This window comes from Oncorhynchus mykiss, chromosome 30 (assembly GCF_057628025.1).
Source record: "Oncorhynchus mykiss isolate SJ-2025 chromosome 30, ASM5762802v1, whole genome shotgun sequence".
Lineage (NCBI taxonomy): Eukaryota > Metazoa > Chordata > Actinopteri > Salmoniformes > Salmonidae > Oncorhynchus > Oncorhynchus mykiss.
In genome coordinates, this window is record NC_143051.1 from 32,898,313 (window position 1) to 32,922,191 (window position 23,879).

The 23,879-nt window shown below is 42.4% G+C and overlaps 3 protein-coding genes and 1 long non-coding RNA gene across 8 annotated transcripts; 3 read left to right on the top strand and 1 right to left on the bottom strand.

Moving 5' to 3' along the window:
• The first annotated feature begins 2,121 nt into the window (after positions 1-2,121).
• Positions 2,122-11,209, top strand: LOC100136003 (VHSV-induced protein). 3 transcript variants are annotated; one of them, XM_021559475.3, is made up of 6 exons: positions 2,122-2,642; positions 7,488-7,531; positions 8,112-8,462; positions 8,651-8,920; positions 9,040-9,099; positions 9,216-11,209. In XM_021559475.3, the coding sequence occupies exons 1-6, from the start codon at positions 2,620-2,622 to the stop codon at positions 9,296-9,298; spliced, it is 831 nt and encodes a 276-aa protein (XP_021415150.1). In that variant the 5' UTR covers positions 2,122-2,619; the 3' UTR covers positions 9,299-11,209.
• A 1,017-nt stretch (positions 11,210-12,226) lies between these two features.
• LOC110488337 (vacuolar protein sorting-associated protein 52 homolog) lies at positions 12,227-21,228 on the bottom strand. 3 transcript variants are annotated; one of them, XM_036971620.2, is made up of 19 exons: positions 20,873-21,228; positions 20,169-20,256; positions 19,958-20,010; positions 19,721-19,796; positions 19,530-19,597; positions 19,144-19,319; positions 18,799-18,949; positions 18,571-18,671; positions 18,315-18,447; positions 16,935-17,126; positions 16,427-16,582; positions 16,136-16,254; positions 14,807-14,930; positions 14,620-14,715; positions 14,391-14,498; positions 14,040-14,105; positions 13,812-13,923; positions 13,338-13,456; positions 12,227-13,078 (listed from the first exon to the last, which is right to left on the bottom strand). In XM_036971620.2, exons 1-19 carry the CDS (start codon positions 20,960-20,962, stop codon positions 12,932-12,934), a joined length of 2,175 nt encoding a protein of 724 aa, XP_036827515.1. In that variant the 5' UTR covers positions 20,963-21,228; the 3' UTR covers positions 12,227-12,931. The 3 variants fall into 3 exon arrangements, with proteins under 3 accessions (XP_036827515.1, XP_036827516.1, XP_036827517.1); XM_036971621.2 differs by having other exon boundaries at positions 20,169-20,296; positions 20,873-21,213; XM_036971622.2 differs by lacking the exon at positions 19,958-20,010 and having other exon boundaries at positions 19,721-19,766; positions 20,873-21,012.
• On the top strand, positions 16,012-17,344 carry LOC118946511 (uncharacterized). The gene is made up of 2 exons (XR_016493732.1): positions 16,012-16,284; positions 16,402-17,344. It is a non-coding gene; the product is annotated as an uncharacterized LOC118946511 (long non-coding RNA).
• On the top strand, positions 21,196-23,691 carry LOC110488339 (small ribosomal subunit protein uS13). Its single transcript, XM_021560550.3, has 6 exons — positions 21,196-21,308; positions 21,946-22,044; positions 22,157-22,243; positions 22,611-22,712; positions 22,928-23,019; positions 23,574-23,691. The coding sequence occupies exons 1-6, from the start codon at positions 21,306-21,308 to the stop codon at positions 23,647-23,649; spliced, it is 459 nt and encodes a 152-aa protein (XP_021416225.1). The 5' UTR covers positions 21,196-21,305; the 3' UTR covers positions 23,650-23,691.
• Positions 23,692-23,879: the final 188 nt, after the last annotated feature.

Consider the following 23,879-nt stretch of genomic DNA (forward strand, 5'->3'; position numbering starts at 1 on the left):
TGCGTCTGGAACACAAACCACACCATGGTTACCACACACTGCTGCCCGGCCCAGAGCTTGGAGAGCTGTGGGAGGAGAGCTGAGCAGAAACAGAAACCTTGAACAGAATTGATGACGAGTAGCCTTTGTACCCTGACAGTCAACCACTGATTATGAAGAAGTGCTTACTCTTTACCTGGCCCCTAATGATAAACAGGAAACACAACAAACCTAAAAAGCAGACCAAGCATTGTCTGATATGTTAACCAATATTAGGAGTTGCACCCCAGTTTTAGGAAGTGTATATTCTATTAGTCAGTTTGTCGTTCTGTGCGAGAAAGCAATAGCCTATATTCAAAACAGACTCTGGGACAGTTGTGGGACGATAGATCCTGAATTCATACAACCAGTAGGCCTATGCTACATCCCCAAAAATATCTAAAGCAATAAGGCTCATGCAACAGATCAGAATGCTTAGCTTAAAATGTTGATAAACTATTATTTCTTTGCACTATAACACAGCAATGCGGACAAGGCAGTAGGCTACTGTTTTGAATATTCGTTCCATAATGCGATTAGCGGGTTAACACCATTATGCAAGCCAGCAAAGCCACTACACAACACAGCACAACACTAAACAATACATTAACTGCACTATAACAGTGACAAACAGTTCCCACAAACTGTTAGGGCCTACATAAAGCTGTCCCAACAGCAGTACCAACACCTTACCACTTCTACACCTGGCTATCAACGGAGCCTTCTCTGGCAGCGAAACAGTTCATTCAGCCTTTTTTTAAAACATAGCTATTATGGCTGACTTGTTTAAACAAATGTGGTTTCTACTGTCAATTGAGATGTACAATCTATGGCATACGGGAACGACGAGCGGAGAAGAGGCAATCCGTAATATCGATTAAGACATTAATGAGTGAGCTAGGAAGGACGTTGTCAATATAGTTATTTGTTCAGCACTTTTGAAATGTACAACGACAGAATTCAGAACATGGGCTGTACTTACAGTATGCTCCCTGTACACCAAATCATAACCATAGGATAAATAATGGGGGCAAATAAGCAGACTGTTACGCCCTGACCGTAGAGATTCGTTTTATTTCTCTATTTGGTTAGGTCAGGGTGTGATGTGGGGTGGGCATTCTATGTTTTGTTTTCTATGTTTCTTTATTTCTATGTTTTGGCCGGGTATGGTTCTCAATCAGGGACAGCTGTCTATCGTTGTCTCTGATTGGGAATCATACTTAGGTAGCCCTTTTTCCATCCTTTCAGTATGGGTAGTTACCTTTGTTTGTGGCACTAAAGCCCTGTAAGCTTCACGGTTGTTTCTTCGTTTGTTGGCTTCATTAAAAAAAAAATGTTTTAAGGAATATGTACGCCACCACGCTGTGCTTTGGTCCACTTATTCCTTCCAGGAAGACGGCCGGGACACAGACAATGAAAGCTCTTACAATATTTGATTATTACATTTCTCTTAAACAGGCTATAGGCTACATGTGCCAAGTCAGAACAGTAGGTGAAATTAAGAGGGGAAAGGGGACCAAATTATTAGCATGAGGCACATGGGCTACTAACAGTTTACTACACAACATACACTTAGTATTACTTTTTTAGCTGTAGTATATATATATTTCCCTGGCATATTACATCATTTACGCAGAGGCATACAAGACATTTTTGGACTCACCTTGTTGTGCTGTGCTTACTTCCTTTCAAACCACTCATTGTTGAATTTGTGATTTCCAACTTGTGAAATGTTTATGTCCAATAGCCGATGAGCACCGATACGTTTTATCTATAATTTCTCTTCATTATTTATCTTCATATGACAAGGTTGAAAAGGATTTGCCAGTCGATTGTCGACTTGATTCCTGATAATGACTGCTAAGATTTTGAAAGGATGATGTTGACATGATCAGTCCAATCAAAGCTACTGTACGTATAATGTGATTTGACATAATATTTTCTTTGGTCAATAACCTTGAGCCTCTTTAGATGGGCACTTCTAATGTAACTCCATGGCAGCACCCAAAGGGCTAGAATTTTCGAGGTCTCCCCTTAGACTTCGCGGTGATTTAGTGTCCCCATGAGTGACAGAACACTGAGCCAATCACGGCGAAACACTCCATATTTTCTGCTTGCTTTCCCCACCACCACAGAAAGCGCTGAGCTATGCTGAAACACCTGCATTTTGGAGCTGCCTACCCAGGAAAACAAAAAAGAGACTATGTTTGTATGCGGCTTTATTAACTCAATGATATATATTTTTGGGCTAAAAATGTGAGACTCAAAACAGGTGCACCTGCCCTGAATGACTGCGGTACTTATGGACCTGAGAGAGACCACCACATTTGTTGTGCAAAAGCTGAGCTGCGATTTTGAGACAATGTAGCTTGCAGTGTGTGGCTGGTTGTTTGCTGCGAAGTTCCCCGTCCTTACAATGAAATGAATCTCTAATTAGTAGGCAGGACTCCCCCTCCAGGTTTCGTTTCTGGTAACTCAGCTGACGCTCCAGAGGCTTGTACTACTTTGCTTGCTGCCACTGCTCCATCACAACTTTCTAGGAGACAGCCTACTGGCAGTTTGTTGCAAGTTCGAGGAGTCAACCTACTCAACCTACTTACAATGAAAATGTATGGCATAGACCGGTAAGCGACACACATGTATTTATTTTAATTAGCAAATGATTTAAACAGTTCTTAGAGTCAAATGGATATTTTTTTTTTGTATCTGCCCAGATAAAATGCTTGTTTCCTATTGTATTCACTGTGCATCACTAGGCTAAGCGCTCACATCGGGCAACTAATTTAAACGAGTAGATAGATGTACGCATTTCTTGGTGGATGACATCATGTATGGACAAGTTTGTTTACTAAATTAGATGCATGGCGTGCATTAGGAACGCAATATTCTTAAATTTCGTTTTCAGAGAAGGGCACACAGCCAGCCGCTTTAAAGAAAGTCAATAGAAACCTAACTGGTTTGGAGAAACGAAACTGATTTATTGCCGTTGACAAAATCTTTATATTTTAAAGCAATAATATCAATTAGTGTCAGATATGCTAGTGATGTTGTTTCAAACTTTTAAATTATTTGAGATCATTTTGCTGTATATGAAAGTAAAACATTGTATTATTTTTCTCTAATTATGACTTTGGTTTGACAACAGTTTTTACATTTTATTTTTTATTTCACCTTTATTTAACCAGATTAGCTAGTTGAGAACAAGTTCTCATTTACAACTGCAACCTGGCCAAGATAAAGCAAAGCAGTGCGACACAAACAACACAGAGTTACTCATGGAATAAACAAGCGTACAGTCAATAATATAATGGAAAAAAAATAAGTCTATATACAGTGTGTGCAAATGGCGTGAGGAGGTAAGGCAATAAATAGGCCATAATTACAATTTAGCAAATTAACACTGGAGTGATAGATGAGCAGATGATGATGTGCAAGTAGAAATACTGGTGTGCAAAAGAGCAGAAAAGTAAATAAAACAATATCGGGATGAGGTAGGTAGGTTGGGTGGGCTATTTACAGTTGGGCTATGTACAGCTGCAGCGATTGGTTAGCTGTTCAGATAGCTGATGTTTAAAGTTGGTGAGGGAAACAAAAATCTGTGATTTTTGCAATTCGTTCCAGTCATTGGCAGCAGAACAGGAAGGAAAGGTGGCCAAAGTAGGTGTTGGCTTTGTGGATGACCAGTGAGATATACCTGCTGGAGTGCGTGCTACGGGTGGGTGTTATCAAAATAAAAAAAAATCTAATCAAATCAAATTTTATTTGTCACATACACATGGTTAGCAGATGTTAATGCGAGTGTAGCGAAATGCTTGTGCTTCTAGTTCCAACAATGCAGTAATAACCAACAAGTAATCTAACTAACAATTCCAAAACTACTGTCTTATACACAGTGTAAGGGGATAAAGAATATGTACATAAAGATATATGGATGAGTGATGGTACAGAGCAGCATAGGCAAGATACAGTAGATGGTATCGAGTACAGTATATATATATATATATATATATATATATATATATATATATATATATATATATATATATATATATATATATATATATATATATATATATATGAGTTGAGTATGTAAACAAAGTGGCATAGTTAAAGTGGCTAGTGATACATGTATTACATAAGGATGCAGTAGATGATATAGAGTACAGTATATACGTATACAAATGAGATTAATAATGTAGGGTATGTTAACATTATATTAGGTAGCATTGTTTAAAGTGGCTAGTGATATATTTTACATCATTTCCCATCAATTCCCATTATTAAAGTGGCTGGAGTTGAGTCAGTGTGTTGGCAGCAGCCACTCAATGTTTGTGGTGGCTGTTTAACAGTCTGATGGCCTTGAGATAGAAGCTGTTTTTCAGTCTCTCGGTCCCAGCTTTGATGCACCTGTACTGACCTCGCCTTCTGGATGATAGCGGGGTGAACAGGCAGTGGCTCGGGTGGTTGTTGTCCTTGATGATCTTTATGGCCTTCCTGTAACATCGGGTGGTGTAGGTGTCCTGGAGGGCAGGTAGTTTGCCCCCGGTGATGCGTTGTGCAGACCTCACTACCCTCTGGAGAGCCTTACGGTTGTGGGCGGAGCAGTTGCCGTACCAGGCGGTGATACAGCCCGCCAGGATGCTCTCGATTGTGCATCTGTAGAAGTTTGTGAGTGCTTTTGGTGACAAGCCGAATTTCTTCAGCCTCCTGAGGTTGAAGAGGCGCTGCTGCGCCTTCTTCACGATGCTGTCTGTGTGAGTGGACCAATTCAGTTTGTCTGTGATGTGTATGCCGAGGAACTTAACTTACTACCCTCTCCACTACTGTTCCATCGATGTGGATAGGGGGGTGTTCCCTCTGCTGTTTCCTGAAGTCCACAATCATCTCCTTAGTTTTGTTGACGTTGACTGTGAGGTTATTTTCCTGACACCACACTCCGAGGGCCCTCACCTCCTCCCTGTAGGCCGTCTCGTCGTTGTTGGTAATCAAGCCTACCACTGTTGTGTCGTCCGCAAACTTTATGATTGAGTTGGAGGCGTGCGTGGCCACGCAGTCGTGGGTGAACAGGGAGTACAGGAGAGGGCTCAGAACGCACCCTTGTGGGGTCCCAGTGTTGAGGATCAGCGGGGTGGAGATGTTGTTGCCTACCCTCACCACCTGGGTGCGGCCCGTCAGGAAGTCCAGTACCCAGTTGCACAGGGCGGGGTCGAGACCCAGGGTCTCGAGCTTGATGACGAGCTTGGAGGGTACTATGGTGTTGAATGCCGAGATGTAGTCGATGAACAGCATTCTCACATAGGTATTCCTCTTGTCCAGATGGGTTAGGGCAGTGTGCAGTGTGGTTGAGATTGCATCGTCTGTGGACCTATTTGGGCGGTAAGCAAATTGGAGTGGGTCTAGGGTGTCAGGTAGGGTGGAGGTGATATGGTCCTTGACTAGTCTCTCAAAGCACTTCACGATGACGGAAGTGAGTGCTATGGGGCGGTAGTCGTTTAGCTCAGTTACCTTAGCTTTCTTGGGAACAGGAACAATGGTGGCCCTCTTGAAGCATGTGGGAACAGCAGACTGGTATAGGGATTGATTGAATATGTCCGTAAACACACCGGCCAGCTGGTCTGCGCATGCTCTGAGGGCGCGGCTGGGGATGCCGTTTGGGCCTGCAGCCTTGCGAGGGTTAACACGTTTAAATGTTTTACTCACCTCGGCTGCAGTGAAGGAGAGTCCTGTTTTCGTTGCAGGCCGTGTCAGTGGCACTGTATTGTCCTCAAAGCGGGCAAAAAAGTTATTTAGTCTGCCTGGGAGCAAGACATCCTGGTCCGTGACTGGGCTGGTTTTCTTCTTGTAGTCCGTGATTGACTGTAGACCCTGCCACATAATGTACCTCTTGTGTCTGAGCCGTTGAATTGAGATTCTACTTTGTCTCTATACTGACGCTTAGCTTGTTTGATAGCCTTGCGGAGGAAATAGCTGCACTGTTTGTATTCGGTCATGTTACCAGTCACCTTGCCCTGATTAAAAGCAGTGGTTCGCGCTTTCAGTTTCACGCGAATGCTGCTATCAATCCACGGTTTCTGGTTAGGGAATGTTTTAATCGTTGCTATGGGAATGACATCTTCAACGCACGTTCTAATGAACTCGCACACCGAATCAGCGTATTCGTCAATGTTGTTATCTGACGCAATACGAAACATATCCCAGTCCACGTGATGGAAGCAGTCTTGGAGTGTGGAATCAGCTTGGTCGGACCAGCGTTGGACAGACCTCAGCGTGGGAGCTTCTTGTTTTAGTTTCTGTCTGTAGGCAGGGATGAGAAAAATGGAGTCGTGGTCAGCTTTTCCGAAAGGAGTGCGGGGCAGGGCCTTATATGCATCGCGGAAGTTAGAATAACAATGATCCAAGGTTTTTCCAGCCCTGGTTGCGCAATCGATATGTTGATACAATTTAGGGAGTCTTGTTTTCAGATTAGCCTTGTTAAAATCCCCAGCTACAATGAATGCAGCCTCAGGATGTATGGATTCCAGTTTGCAAAGAGTCAAATAAAGTTTGTTAAGAGCCATCGATGTGTCTGCTTGGGGGGGAATATATACGGCTGTGATTATAATCTAAGAGAATTCTCTTGGTAGATAATGCGGTCGACATTTGATTGTGAGGAATTCTAAATCAGGTGAACAGAAGGATTTGAGTTCCTGTATGTTTCTGTGATCACACCACGTCTCGTTAGCCATAAGGCATACGCCCCCGCCCCTCTTCTTACCAGAAAAATGTTTGTTTCTGTCGGCGCGATGCGTGGAGAAACCCGCTGGCTGCACTGCCTCCGATAGCGTCTCTCCAGTGAGCCATGTTTCCGTGATCCAGTCTCTGATGTCCCTCTGGAATGCTACCCTTGCTCGGATTTCATCAACCTTGTTGTCAAGAGACTGGACATTGGCGAGAAGAATGCTAGGGAGTGGTGCTCGATGTGCCCGTCTCCGGAGTCTGACCAGAAGACCGCCTCGTTTCCCTCTTTTACGGGGTCGTTTTTTTGGGTCGCCGGCTGGGATCCATTCCGTTGTCCTGGTTGAAAGGCAGAACACAGGATCCGCTTCACGAAAATCATATTCTTGGTTGTACTGATGGTGAGTTGACGCTGATCTTATATTCAGTAATTCTTCTCGACTGTATGTAATGAAACCTAAGATGACCTGGGGTACTAATGTAAGAAATAACACGTAAAAAAAACAAAAAACTGCATAGTTTCCTAGGAACACGAAGCGAGGCGGCCATCTCTGTCGGCGCCATGGCAACCAGATCGTGACCAGTGAGCTGAGATAAGGCGGAGCTTTACCTAGCAAAGACTTATAGATGACCTGGAGCCAGTGGGTCTGACGACTATGTAGCGAGGGACATTATGCTTTGCATCAATAGCATATATATATACACACACATATGCTTTCCTCTTATCCTGCTTCTTCTTCCTTTTCTTTTTTTAGACTTTTCATACATCTTCATTGTCTGTGGATTGTCGGCTATGTTGGTGAGTATCCACAATTAAACTGGATGGTTCAAGCCCTGAATACTGATTGGCTGAAAGCCGTGGTACATCAGAACATATACCATGGGTATGACAACATGTAATTTTACTGCTCTAATTACATTGGTAACCAGTTTATAATAGCAATAAGGCACCTCGGGTTGGTGGTATATTGCCAATATACCATTTTATTATTTACTTTTTTTAACCTTTATTTAACTAGGCAAGTCAGTTAAGAACAAATTCTTATTTTCAATGACGGCCTAGGAACAGTGGGTTAACTGCCTGTTCAGGGGCAGAATGACAGATTTGTACCTTGTCAGCTTGGGGATTTGAACTTGCAACCTTTCAGTTACTAGTCCAACGCTCTAACCACTAGGCTACCCTGCCGCCCCAATGGTGAAGGGCTGTATTCAGACACTCCGCGTTGCGTCATGCATAAGAACAGCCCTTAGCCGTAGTATATTGGCCATATACCACACCCTGTGTTCATGTTCTAATTGCTTAATTAGAACATGAACATTGGAAAATCATGGATTTGTATTTTTTTTTGCCAATCATTGGTTCCAACTCTCTCCTACAGCCTCCTCCCCCCTGCATTCCATTCCTGTCTCCATCTCTTGCAATGTGGGAAGCCAAGCCATCCTTCCCTGCAAGTGGAAGCCCCAGCTAGACAAAATCCCAGTTTGCCATGTCCAGTGGCAGACACCTGATGAGACAGTGTTTGAACAGATGGGGACGCAACGGTGGCAGGCAACCGAGTTTGAGGGGCGGGTGGAGGTACCTGAGGAAAAGCTGTGGGAGGGAGACTGCTCTCTGATCTTGCATGACGTGCAGTTTGGGGATGTGGGGCTTTACGAGAGCTTCATGGTGGTTGACAGGGCACGTAATAAGAGACGGGTGTTCATCCAGAGTGTCCAGCTCTCAGTCCATGGTAAGGGTAGAACTATCTTTACTACAAGGCGGGGCTATAAGGCCAGGTGAAAGTGATCAGAAGTTAACTTTATGGCTCTGCACCTCATTTAGACTACCTGAAAAGTGCAGAAGTGACCTTTTCAGATTGGTCCAGCATTCCACTTTCCTCACAATCTCTTACCTCATTTCTTCTGTAATTCTCTCCAGACCACACGTCCGAGGAGTCCTTGAGGGTGGGTGAAACCCTGGACCTGAAGCTCCACACTCCCCAGGCCAAGAAAGTGGTCTTCCAGGGGAGGAACAGCACAGAGATGACGGTCCTGTGGATGAGGGGTGAAGAGGAGGTCAACAGTGGTCGTCTTAAGGAGGTCGAAGGGTTTGTGGTCCTCAAAGGGTTGAAGATAGACGACTGTGGGACATATACCGTGTTGGATTCCCACGGGCTGCTGGTTAGCACGGTTCATCTTACAGTGGAAGGTAACATACCTGAGCCATGGTGGCAACAGATCGCCCTCTCTGGGTATACTTATGAAGAACTTGGTTAATAATATAAGTAATGTTTGGGATTTCTAACTACTACATTTTTTCTCCCTTAGCATATCAGGTTGATGAAACTCAAAAATTCCATGAGATCCAGGGCAAACAAAAACCTATCGGTAAGACACAGAGGTTAGAATGCAGTTCATTCAAGATACTTATTGTGCAAGGAAAGAATACCAAATGCAGAGTGATGGACAGGTCTGAACAAGTTGTTTCAATCTTCTCTCTCCAGGTAAATCAACATATAACAGGTCCTCCTCTCTGCGTATGTTATTTGTCCTGCTGTTCAGTCCCCTGATTCAACATCTCCTCTAGCAACGATCCGCCATGTAAGCAAGGTTTAAACCTATTTGGATGGTTTCCCAGACCGTCTGCAATAAAAAAAAATGTACACCCAAAGCCAAATCACAAATCAGAGTGCTTAGGGTGCTTTCCCCTGTGAAAACAGTGAAATTCAAGAAAAGATAAATAAATAATGCAAAAAAGATGTTGGTTGTTGTCTGGCCAACGTGTTCCAGGGAATCTAATAAAATTATAATAAAATAAAGATTGAGCCAGTTTCCAGGACCAGATGAACCCTATTCCTAATGGACTAAATAGTGAGCTCAATAGAGAATATCCATTGAAACTGCTTTCTAGGCCAGGACTAGGCTTAATCTGTGTCAAGAAAATAAAATCCCATTATTCAGTGTGATGCCACTCCCTGCTACTGTCAGTAGTGTAGGTCTATAGCTTACTGGCCATATATTATACAGTTTGGGTCATTCCAATTCTGTAACAAATTAGACTGTCCTGTCAATTGTCAGTCTCTATATTTAAATACTAATTTTAATTTCTGGAAGTTAAGTAGACTTAGTTTTGTTTGTTAAATTTTACATCATTAATTGCAGACCTGCCAACCCTGTCCAGCTTTTTAGAGTACCAGACGCGAACGGCAAATTGGAGATTCAAGGGTTTGCTTTCCTCGTGCACGCACCGTTTGTGTGTCTGATAGCAATTATAGAATTGTACTAAGTCTTTATTAAGCTGGAATACTTCTTGACAGCATGCCATTTACATATATGGTAAAAGACACTAACAAGATCTAATTAGAAAGAACGCACAAAGGACCTTTATTCTTTGAGTTTTTTTTCATTTTTACATTCTATAAAACAAATAAGTTGTTTTAGGGAGAACATGTACAAACGTCTTATCCACGATTAAACTCGAATGATAAGAACAAATGTTTGAAGCAGAGCATCAGTCTCAAACATGTTAACCATAATAAAAACGACAAAGCTATGATAGGAAACAGTGGATGAGAACAAATATTTTGGCGATTAAAATAATTTCCTAGACAGATTTGCCTGGTAGCTAGCAGATTTAGCCTTACGCATCAGGGTAGACTTCTCGTGGCAAACAGTTCCTCTGGCAGTGACTGAAACCTTCTTGACAACGAGGGCACTCGGAATGTCTGTACCGAGGGAGCTTTTTGTGACGTGGATCATAATTAGTTAGTCTATCAGATAGTCAGATAGTGATCCTCGTAATGTTACGTGGAAAATATAACTAATGGGACGCAGAATGAAATGTATATCACACTCGCACAAATGTGGCCGGTTGTTTTTCGTATTTGCATTTCATTTCTTTCACTAGCAAATGCGAGTGAACTGCTGGTACTTTAGAGCCCACTGAATGTCTATCTTATGTTCGCTAACATTAGTTTGAAACAATGAGTGATTCCACAACACACGGAGTCGAAAAGGGATTTGTCAATGTGTTCACGTACAGCTGACAGCCGGCAAAATCAGCATCACAACAAACAGGAGTGGCAGACACGGGATATCTACCTCGAATGTATTCATCTCCATGCCCGTTGACACAAACGCCGTACATGTCTGTGTTGCAGCTCGACAATCGGGATGTTAGATTTACTCAGTGGATGTATGTAAAAAAAATAAACCAGGCCCTATTCATTTCTGCCAACTTTTATCTCTGATCTCGTCCGCGCGTACATGGACAGAAAATTGCGTAGTTGGTACGCAAAATGCGGGCATGTTTGCAAGTCTGTTATTGATATGAAAACCTGAGCTCATGTTTAGTTTGGAAGTTCAGAGATTTTGATTATTACGCACTACTCATAATACTAATATATTATACAATTGAATTAAAATGTGATTGTTGTTCAATTTTATTACAACAATGTAGTCTTTAATGTATATTAAATAAACCACTGAATGATTTACAGCCTTGTGATTATATTAAACGTAGATAACATATTGGAATGACTTAATTTACAGTGCCACTATAGTGTATGTGTGTGTGTGTGTGTGTGTGTATATATATATATATATATATATATATATATATATATATTTATTACTGAACAAAAATATAAATGCAACAATTTCAAAGATATTACTGAGTTACAGTTCATAAGGAAATCAGTCAATTTAAATACATTCATTAGGCCCTCATCTATGGATTTCACATGATTGGGAATACATACATGCATCTATCTGTTGGTCAAAGATACCTTTAAAAAAAAGGGTAGGGGCACGGATTAGAAAACCAGTCAGTATCTGGTGTGACCACCATTTGCATCATGCTGCGCTTATCTCCTTCGCATAGTTAATCAGGCTGTTGATTGTGGCCTGTGGAATGTTGTCCCACTCCTCTTCAATGGCTGTGCGAAGTTGCTGGATATTGGCGGGAACTGGAACAAGCTGTCGTATACATCAATCCAGAGCATCCAAAACATGCTCAATGGGTGACATGTCTGGTGAGGATGCTGAGGTCCACTGGCATGACAGCTAATGCCTGCCCATAGCTAATGCCTGCCCATACTATAACCCCACAGCCACCATGGGGCACTCTGTTCACAAAGCTGACAACAGCAAACTGCTCACCCACACAACGCCATACAAGCGGTCTGCAGTTGAGGCTCCTTGGACGTTCTGCCAAATTCTCAAAAACAACTTTGGAGGCGGCTTATGGTAGAGAAATTAACATTAAATTCTCTGGCAACAGATCTGGTGGATATTCCTACAGTCAGTATGCCCATTGCACGCTCCTGCAAAACTTGAGACATCTGTGGCATTGTGTTGTGACAACTGCACATTTTAGTGCAGCCTTTGATTGTCCCATCACAAGGTGCACACACCTGTGTAAGGATCATGCTGTTTATTCAGCTTCTTGGCAAAGGAGAAATACTCACTAACAGGGGTACAAGTAAATTTGAGCACAACATTTGAGAAAAAAGCGTTTTGTGCGTATGGTAAATTAATAGATTTTTTTTATTTCAGCTCATGAAACTTGGGACCAACACTTTACATGTAGCGTTTATATTTTTGTTCAGTGTACATGTATGAGAACACAGAACAAGGGCCTGGGAGATACCACTCTTTTCCTTTTCACACTGAACTTCAATGATACCTCTACCTCTTGCTCCTCCCTCTCACAATCATAAGACTGTGGGTGTGACTGTGAATCCAAAGACTGGATTCTACCTGGGAAAGTAATTGATCAGTTATGTGCTAGGGAGAAATGAATACCAGCACCAACTTGAGGGCCTGAGTTGTGCAACCCTGTCTGGAAAATACCATCTACTATATTTCTTCTTACAGCCTTTGATTTCTGTGATCTCTCCTGTCAATCCATATAACCACTGAACCTTCCCATATCCCATTTCTGTCTCTTCATCCCCCTATCCCCTCCCTGAAAGAAAAGAACCAAGCACCCATGATAAAAAAGTAGCAGTTTCACACAAGGCCTTACCTATTGACATTGATACAATGTCAAATCACAAACAACAGGATCCCACGTGCAATACACTGTCCTTAATCAGTGGAGCGATGCCACAAGCAAAGGGATATACTCTTCTACTTGTTTCCAATCAGGCCATGTCTGATTTTGAGCATCTTCATTTAATCCATCACATCCCCAGTCTCTACCCTTGGAAGTGTCCAGTTAGAAGTTGGGCTTGTGTTTCTTGACCTCGACCATGAGGTGGTGCAGGTTGATGAGCTCCGAGCGCACGGCCAGGCTGCGGAAGGTGGGCTGGGACAGCACCTTGTGGAAGCCATGGTAGTACTGGATGAGCTGGGTGAGTGCCCCCTGGAGGATAGGAGGACAGGAGTAGAAAATCTCAAGTTGAATGAAAAGCTTCGGAAGGAAAAATGAACTCGTAACAGCCCATGGCTCATAGTTGATACATCTTAAAATGAAAAATATTTATGTCAATTTAAGGGACCCCTTTTGGCTCAAGAGCACCCCTTGAGGCAAAACTTCTGCATACTCTAACTACATACTGTACATTAATATTCATTGTTTAGATGAAATGCATCTGTTAGAAAAGCATAGAGGAAGGCAGTACCTGAATGATACCAGTGCCGTTCTTGAAGTTGGTGAAGGATCTCATGACATCCTGACTCAGAGCTTCCACAGACTGTTTCCATGTGCTGGTAAACCCCCTGATTAGCTGGGTGATTTGGGCTGAGAGAGAAGAAAGAAAAAGAGGGTTTGAGAAAGGGGGGAGGGGGAGAGGGGGCGAAGAAGAGAACAATATGAGTTTAGGGATGGGAGGTAGGTGAGAGCGGATGCAAGAAGAGAGGGGAAGAAGGGTTTGAAAATGTGTGGGAGAAATGCAAGACAATCGTTAGGGTAAAAAGTCAAACAACGAGAGATGTCACAGGAGAGTAGAAACAAACGGTCCAAACAGTAGCTGTAAATAAAGAACAAGTCAGGACAGGAAGAAAGTAGGAGAAAGAAGGTTACAGTGAAAAAGACAAGGGCACATTCTGAAAACAATTAAATTATCAAAAGGTCTGAATATTTTCTCCCTACTCACCTTCATCATTCTTCAGTCTATCCAGCTGGCCTTTCTCTATCAACGCCTCGCTCGCCTTCACAAACGCTATCATGCCACCAAAGGGGGAGGACAGAATCTCCTCAATAAACTCCTGATGAAAGGAAAAAGAAAGATGGGAATGTTTCATTTGATTAGTAAACCCTGATTATCTGTGAATCTGACACACATGACAAAACTACATTTCCCAGAATCCCTGTGCATTTTTACCTGGCTCCTGGCCTGGAGGAGCTGCTGGAAGCCCTCAACCTCTTTACTGTCATCGGCTGCCCTCTCCTATGACATAGAGAGGAAAACAGCATGACATCTTCTAATTCTGTATATACAGAAGACTTAGCCTAGCGGTTAAGAGCGTTGGGCCAGTAACCAAAAGGTACCTGGTTCGAATCCCGGAGCCGACTAGGTGAAACATCTCTTGACAGCACTTAACCATAATTGCTCCTGTAAGTCGCTTTGGATAAGAGCGTCTACTAAATGACTTAAATGTAAATAACTGAACAAAGGAGTCATTTCAGGTGGGTAATAAGTTAATCGTTCATGTTTTACACTGGTTATTCTCACCATGAGGACATTGAGCATCATGTCGTAGTTGTTGATGAGGAAGATGAGCTGGTCCCTGCGTGAAGGGAATTCTGCAGCCATCTTCAGGACAAAGTTCTCCACTTCAACCTGAAAATACCAGTGGTAGCTATATCAATCACACAAAACACTATTTCAAATGTTCATGCTAATTGTAGGATCCCCACTATTTATACTATTTTACTGTTTTTATTGTTGTTTAGTTGTGCACCTGCAGTTGACCAAGGAGGGTGTGGGTTCGCTCGCTGGTGAATGTCTGGTTAATGCTAACAATGGCAGAAGAGAACTCTGCGTATCTACGTGTGATCTGAAACATGAACACAACTGGTGTCAACAACTGTCTGGTATTATTAGACACTGATACATGAAATACGTCAAAAACGTGTCTGTGTTCATACATAGTGTGGTCTGGTGTCCAACACGCCCAGTTTCTGGGGGTCCGTGTTGCAGATGCTCTGAATGTTCATCTCCAGGATGAGCTCAAACCTGGGCCACAGCAGCTCCAGCACTGCCTCCCAGTACCTGGCACCCCACGGAGAAACAAATACATAATAGACCTATGAAAATGTGCATCAAGGATCGATTCTGAGTTAAGATGTGTTTTCTTTTAACCTCTCTAGGGTATGTGGGACACTACCGTCCCACCTGGCCAACATCCGGTGAAAAAACAGAAATACTCATAATAAAAATTCATAAAACATACAAGTGTTATACATCGGCTTAAAGATAACCTTCTTGTTAATCCAACCGTTGTGTCAGATTTCAAAAAGGCTTTACGGCTAAAGCATACCATGCGATTATCTTCATTTGATCATCTTCATATGGTTGCACTCACAAGACTCCCAGTTACACAATCAATTTTCATTTTGTTCAATAAAGTCCCTCTTTATATCCAAAAACCTCCGTTTTGTTGGCACGTTTTGTTCAGTAATCCATTGGCTCAAAGGCAGTCACAACAGGCAGACGAAAAATCCCAAAAGTATCAGTAAAGTTCTTAGAAACATGTTTTTAGTCATAATAATCTATTATATTTCAACCGGACAATAGCTTCGTCAATATCAAAGAAAAACAAGAAAGGCGCTTTCTCGGTCGCGCACAGAAACAGCTCTGGGACTTACCAGGGTCCACTCACTCAGTGGTCTTACTCCCTCATTTTTGGAATACAAGCCTGAAACCATTTCTAAAGACTGTTGACATCTAGTGGAAGCCATAGAAAGTGCAATCTGAGTCCTAAGTCATTGGATACTGTATAGGCAGTCAATGGATAACTACAAACATTTAAAAAATCCCACTTCCTGGATGGATTTTTCTCAGGTTTTCACCTGCCATATCAGTTATATTATACTCAGACATTATTTTAACAGTTGTGGGAACTTTAGAGTGTTTTTTATCCAAATCCACCAATTATATGCATATCCTAGCTTCTGGGCCTGAGTAACAGGCAGTTTACTTTGGGCACGCTTTTCATCCGGAGGTGAAAATAGTGCCCCCTACCCTAGTGAGGTTGTTTTCTTTGAACAAATCTGTACCAAATACATTGACATGAATATTTGATTTTCATATCAGGAATGACCTCTCATCAACGACATGTTTTCACCCACAGGGCTGCCGCTGACTGGATGTTTTTTGTTTGTCGCACCATTCTCGGTAAACCCTAGATAGACACTGTTGTGCGTGAGAAGCCCAGGAGGGTGTCATGGAGTATTTGCACAGAGATTGTTACTGACTTGTCCAGGGCTGGGATGGCCCTCTTGGTTGTGATGGCTCTGAAACGCAGGATGATGTGGATACACAGAAACACAGCGATGCTGTCGTAGCAATCCGATACATAGGTGGACATGCTCTTCTGCAGGGGAAAGGAGGGAGGGAGAGAGAGGTGGGTATAGGCATGATAGAGAAAGAGTCATATCATAATTAGAGACCATAATTTTCCAAAAAGAAGGACTCCACTGTTACCTGCTGGGTTATGCCTTTACCATTTTTTTTTTTACAGCAATGTATGAGAAGTATTATCGTACCAGGAACAAGCTGAGAGTCTTTCCCATGACGCTGTTGAAGAGGTCCAGCGCAGAGTTTCCAGCCACCATGAAGAAGTCAGACAGGAAGAGGAACTCTCGACAGCCATTGTCCAAGAGGGCGTAGTGCTGACTGCGGAACAGCGTCTCATAGGGATACTGAGAGAGGAGGAAGAAGGTTAGTTGGGTGACTTGATAATCACATGAATGTTAATATTATAACTGCCTCTGTACATTCCTCTGAGATGAGTGTGGTGACAAGGAGGTAGTGAGAGAAGCACTGGTGTATTGGAGCAGTACAGCTTAACGATATCTACACGTTTACAGTTGGCTTGGTGTCTCGCCTCACAACCGTACACTCTGCATGTTCAAATAGATTTCAAAGTAGTACCTAACGTCTTATAATAAGGTAGAGTAATTTAATTCAAAATGTCTGTTACACTTGTGCGGTAGTATATGGTATAGCTTGGGTGGTCTGATTTAGGTTGTACAACACTGCCAGTGGCCTCACCCTGCAGTCCCCTCTCTGGGCAGTGTGGGGGATAAGGATGGGCCCCTCCAGCTCGGCAGGGCTCAGCACGGCCCCCCGCTGGCCCAGGGTGAAGATGGTGTTCCTGCTCTTCAGGGAGGGCTTGGAGAAGAAACCTTTCTTGGCCGTGTCTTCCACTCCCATCAGGTCATCTTTGTCTGCCACCTCCTCATACTTGTCAACAGAAAGAGACAAAGCAAGATATTACGAGAACAGTATTAAATATGATCTGCTAATTCACTGATTTGATAATCAAACACCGTTGAAATTGTTGTACCATCAAACACAACATAGCCCCCCCTACTGTAAGTTATAGTGACATTTTGAAACAGGATTCCTTTCCAGAACAATTTAAAGTAACAACCTGAATTAAGTTATATTGAGCCTATAAACCAAGAGACGTCTTTTTTTACTCCTTTTCTCCTTCAGACTTTGACATGGCTCATTCTGATATTTCTTAATATCTTTATTTTGGGGGATTTGTGTGTATTGTTAGGAATTGCTGCACTGTTGGAGTTAGAAACATAATCATTTCACTGCACCTGCAATAACATCTGCAAAATAGGTAGGCACGACCAATAACATCTGCAAAATAGGTAGGCACGACCAATAACATCTGCAAAATAGGTAGGCACGACCAATAACATCTGCAAAATAGGTAGGCATGACCAATAACATCTGCAAAATAGGTAGGCACGACCAATAACATCTGCAAAATAGGTAGGCACGACCAATAACATCTGCAAAATAGGTAGGCACGACCAATAACATCTGCAAAATAGGTAGGCACGACCAATAACATCTGCAAAATAGGTAGGCACGACCAATAACATCTGCAAAATAGGTAGGCACGACCAATAACATCTGCAAAATAGGTAGGCACGACCAATAACATCTGCAAAATAGGTAGGCACGACCAATAACATCTGCAAAATAGGTAGGCACGACCAATAACATCTGCAAAATAGGTAGGCACGACCAATAACATCTGCAAAATAGGTAGGCACGACCAATAACATCTGCAAAATAGGTAGGCACGACCAATAACATCTGCAAAATAGGTAGGCACGACCAATAACATCTGCAAAATAGGTAGGCACGACCAATAACATCTGCAAAATAGGTAGGCACGACCAATAACATCTGCAAAATAGGTAGGCACGACCAATAACATCTGCAAAATAGGTAGGCACGACCAATAACATCTGCGAAATAGGTAGGCACGACCAATAACATCTGCAAAATAGGTAGGCACGACCAATAACATCTGCAAAATAGGTAGGCACGACCAATAACATCTGCAAAATAGGTAGGCACGATCATTAACATTTGTTTTGATTTAGCACCTTGTCATTCACTCACCTGTACTTTGAGCAGCCTGCCGCTGTAGGACTTGAAGTAGCTGTAATAGATCTTACTCATGGTGTCCACGTACACATCCCTGATCTCCTTAGCTACTGTCCTTTCATTTGCCAAGAGGAACTGATAGAAAAAGCTAAAGTACGAAGAAAAAAAGTTCGATTTTTGTAGATACATGATTGTGGTGGTGCTTTTTAGTCTGTTTTACAGTATCCAAACATGTGGATGGTTTTGAAACAAGGAATCAGCCCGTTATTACCTGTACTTAAGGAGAGTGTTCTGGGGGATTTGATAGTTGGTCATGGGCTTTCTGAAGGAATAAATCTTCTGCAGGATAAATTCTCTGATCTTTGTGACAGCCTGTGGAACAAAATAAGACCATTTTATACACAATACCTTTGCTCAATTACCTTCCACACGATTATTCCTCACTTATTTCTCCTTCTCCTATCCCATTCTCTCTCTCTCTTCCTCCGTGTATTTTCACCTTGATTTTGAGGTGGTCCACGATGTCCTGGATGTCAGAGCAGGCCAAAGTCTCCCTGAAGCTGAGCTCTTTGGCAAAATTGATCTTGTTGTTGAGCTCATGGAGCTGCTCAAGGAACTCCTGCTCCGTAACCGGGCTATCCACGATTACCCTGCAGTCGGACAGAATGTCGGGAACAATTATTAGAATACATGCTTCCCCATAGGACCACTTACAACATCATAGAGACTCTGTCAAGTAAATTTCTCATAACAGAAATCCATATGACATGTGCTCCCTAACCTCTTTCTATCCATATCTATCAGATTACAAATCTGCATACAACACAAACACACACGCCCTTACTGGATCATAGCTCCGGGCACCACCAGCTCATCCACCAGTTGGCTGAGGTGGCTGTGTACGGCCTGCCTGTTCTTCAGCCGCACGCTCATGCTGACCGACTGCTGCTGCAGAGTCTGGATCTCACTGCTGATGGACGAGAGGTCACTCTGGAAGCCGCTCAGCATGCCCTCCATTCGCTGAAGAAAGAGAGAGGGGAGGATAGAGAGGGGGGGGGGGGGGCGAGAGAGAGGGGAGGAAAGAGATTTATCATTGGCTTCATTGTATATTTTTACATAGAAAATTGTAAAAGCATTCTTTCAGACCCTGCACATGCAAAAATGAGGATCCATTTAGAATGGACTTATGAAGCCACTTGATACTTTTGATTGAGGGCATCATCCACTCACCTCCAGTATGGAGTCACAGGCTGTGATCTGGTTGTGCAGAGAGGCAATGTTCTGGCTTTCCTTGATATCTGACACAAACTTGGTCAAGGATTACCTATCAGGTTGAACTACTGAAGCTATCAGGAATTACCATAAACAATGCACTAATTCTTTCACACAACCATTCAAAACATTAATACATGAATGGATACAGTCTTTGATGGAAGCTTGTTCAATTCGTTGGAGTTCACCTTCCACCTGTTTAGAGTAATGCCTGAGGTCAACACCCTGAAAGAAACAGAGATTCAGATGAAAGGAAGCCATCAGTTGCAGGAATGTAGCCTTATATACAATATATTAAATGAAAACTAACAGGAAATAAAATTGAAACTGTAAATGTGTTGATGTTTAGGGAAATGCATAGTGCAGCCATTAAATCATGGTCTTACCGTTTTCAGTGCCTCCTTCACCAAGTCATCTTCCAGATTAGCTTGTATGTGAACTGGGGGAGGGGGGGGGTTTAATCCCCATAAAGGTTGGTTCTTACATTTATCCAAAACACTGAACTAATTAGCTAAATTACTATTTGGTTATGAACCAATTTGACCTTATGATAGGACCAATACTTAATTCAAAAGACAATATTGCTGAAGGACTTACTATCCACTTCATCCAAGATGAACTCGTCTGTGGTCAAGTCCAAGTCCCCCAGGGTGAGAGGGGCCATGGCATCTGTGTCAGGCTGCATCTGTTGCAGAATGACAGTAAGTCAACATGGCTTTGGTGTACTATGTAAAAGAAGATATAACAATTCAATTAGTTAGCTAACTGACTCCATTCATGGGAGTAAAGAATTGCAGGTTTTAGACAGGTGCTTTTTATGTTCCCACCTCTGAGGCCTGGCCCCAAAAAAGTATCGGGCTCTGACCTACTCTGATTTGGGGCCAGAGGGGACTTCTGAGGTGTGAGTCACCTTAGCAGGGACCATGCTAGTTGTGGTGCAGGAACAACGCAATCGACCAGAGCTTTTAACTTGCTAACAAGCAATCAGTGACTCTGGCTAGCTAGCCTTGCATCTGATACAAACACAACAATAAGGCAAAACGACAACAAATACTAAAGTTAATCTAAATCATCTGAAATATAGCTGATTAGAGATGGATAACGGTAGCTAGATTCCATAGCTAGACAGATCAGATGGCCAGGATGTAGGAAGATCAAGCTAGCTGGCTAACTAACGTTAAATTATACTGGTGTTGTCGATGTAAAGAACACAGAGAGCAGAACACAGAGAGCAACAGAAGTCAGAACATTCAAGTTATCATAAATATATCTGCTATTCCAGAAACATTATCGAACGTCACCTCATCTTGTAAATATGACATGACATTCGCCGTCGAGTTGCCAGCTATGTTTACATCGAACACAGCTATAGTCACTGCTCCCTCCACCATAGCCTGAAAATAATTTTTAAAATTGACACAAACGTAGTGTGCTATTTCCTAATGTCCCCGGGATACCTGAGTAAAAACGATTAGAAAAGATCATTTTGAAATCTGTTTAAAATAAATGTATGTATATGTCGAACACAATTACTATACAAATATAGACTGTTTTAAATGTAATATATATTGTATTAATTTGTATATTGTTTAAAAAGCTATTTAATGTCGGTTCATGTTCCTAGACGAACAAGTTATTCCGACGTAATCACTTCCTCAGGGAACTCGCGAAACGAAGGCAAAAGCCATCGCGAGAGTCTCGGAATTTCCTCTTTGAACGGAACCTGCTTCCAAGATGGTAAGTGCCGAATTGGGTTACCAAAATTATTGTCAATATCTGCATTCATCGTCACTGTTAGGGACATTCTGAAAATAGGACGACTATGATACTATTGCTATCATTGTGCTTGAGAACTTTTATCCTTTATTTATCATATTGAAGTTGCATAGATTGACGCAAATGTTCAGCTAACTCCCTATGCTGAAATACCTATTTCGCGCCGACACTACGCTGCAGGAAGTACAGCTTTTGTCAATATAGGCTTTATGTGTTTTCTTAATAGGTTGTTGTAAACCTCCGTTTCACATACTTTGGGCTGGTGGTTGTTATTATAAGCTATACTGTTTTCAACCGTCCATGGTAAGCTGGTCTCATTGCTGCTAACGTTAACTCGGTAGCATTAGACAACGTCAGTCCTCGTCACTACGGTAGCAAGCTGACCAGGTGGCGACTGATATTTGAACTCAAGATTTTGAAACTAGGTGTTAATTCACGGCCTTAGTTGTGGAAATACAAATTGTTAGTACAGTCACACTGTTTGCTGGCTGGCAAGAAAGGCCACTGCCAGGCCTCATGAGGCAACGATGTAGCTAACTTGCTAACGTTACATAGCTAAGTGAATCGCTATTGACCCTGTTTTGTCTTTTCTCTGCAGTCTCTGGTCATTCCTGAGAAGTTCCAGCACATTCTTCGTGTTCTCAACACGAACATTGATGGTAGGAGGAAGATTGCCTTCGCCATCACAGCCATCAAGGTAGCTATGCTTGTTAAGAATGACTTTCTCAGGGCTATGTAGAGATGACTACACAGTTGGCTAATGTGGGACTAAGACCTACAGTAAAGGTTCATGTATATTTCCTTCACAGGGTGTTGGCAGGCGATATGCCCATGTTGTCCTGAGGAAGGCTGATATCGACCTCAGCAAGAGGGCTGGAGAACTTACTGATGATGAGGTGAGAGGACTGTATGGGGCAGTTGTGGACATATCATTTACCTAAACATGAAAGCTGGATGCATCATAGGCTGCGTTTAGACCGGAAGCCCAATCTTGATGATTTTTTTTGGTGGTCTTTTGACCAATCACATCATATTTTTCAGAGCTGACCTGATTGGTCAAAAGATCGGTTCGCAAACAAAGGTCAGAATTTAACTGCCTGTATAAACTCAGCCAGAGGAGCTGAGGCTGGAATTCAAATAAATCACAGGGTGTTGGATTTTAATCCTGGCCTTACACTCCTTTCATGGATCTCCTTGTGTCACTCAATGAGTCATCTGTGAACTCTGCCTGCTTTACATCTGAGTGGATGTATTTGTCCACAGGTTGAGAGGGTGGTAACAATTATGCAGAATCCTCGCCAATACAAAATCCCTGACTGGTTTCTCAACAGACAGAAGGACGTAAAGGATGGCAAGTACAGCCAGGTACGTAACTGCAGCAGACTTGAGATGTCTGACTTCTTTCCAAAATTGGAACTAAACTACTTGAGCTTGTGTTGCCGTCACATTGATATTGGCTAGTTAAAGTAACCCTTTGTCTTCGTGGCGCAGTTAATCCAAATTAAGTCATATTTCTGAAAGCTAAATGTACAATTGTCTCCCAATAATCCAACCGTACAATTATATTTGTATGTTTATAGGTCCTTGCTAATGGTCTGGACAACAAGCTGAGAGAGGATCTTGAGAGGTTGAAGAAGATAAGGGCTCACCGTGGACTCAGGCACTTCTGGGGGTAAGCGCTTTTCTGATGTCCAGCTATATTGCATGGCTGTTTTCTGTATTTTAATTACTAAATATTTTATGGGCAAATCCCAATGCTCCGCCAAAGGCCTGTTTCCAGGTGCATACTGCTTAGTTCTGGGTTGTTTTGAAAGCACATGAAAACAAGTTTGTTGGCTGAGTTCAATTCCTGTATTTGGACAGTAGTTTCCTAACATTTTGTGCATACTGGACTAAAGCACTTTCACTAGAGAATAGGCTTTGAATATGTTCTATGTAAAAGCTGATCCTAAACTATGCTTAGCTTGATCTCTGTACTGCTGTGTATCAAGGAGACATTTAAGCAACTTATTTTGTAGTCAATTGCAGTAACTGTAGCACAAGTTCCTTAAGTGATTGTAAGCATACCAATTATGATATAATGGTCAGCACATTTGTCAACATCTGCTGTCGGTGTGATCAAATAATTTTGTCCTATGACGACTACTAAATTCCATTAGGATGGGATTTGTCTTACATGTTGACATTCTGGATACATTTAATGACTTTTTCCTGCCCCTATTTCAGTCTGCGTGTGCGTGGCCAGCACACGAAGACCACCGGTCGTCGTGGTCGCACTGTTGGTGTGTCCAAGAAGAAGTAAAGTCTCCCTGCTCCCCATGTGTCAATAAATGCACAGTTCATATTTGATTGTTTGCTCATCTCTTCATACTGAGTTGTTTTGGTGCGGTTGTTGCGTAGTCTACTCAGATCAGGGCCTCGAGTTCAGCAGCACTTTAGGCTTTCTTTGTGCCCATGTAGGTAGTTGTAACTTATTGGCCAGAGATTTCACTCACCCGGGCTGCATTCTTTAGGGAAAGGTTGTGGTAATGT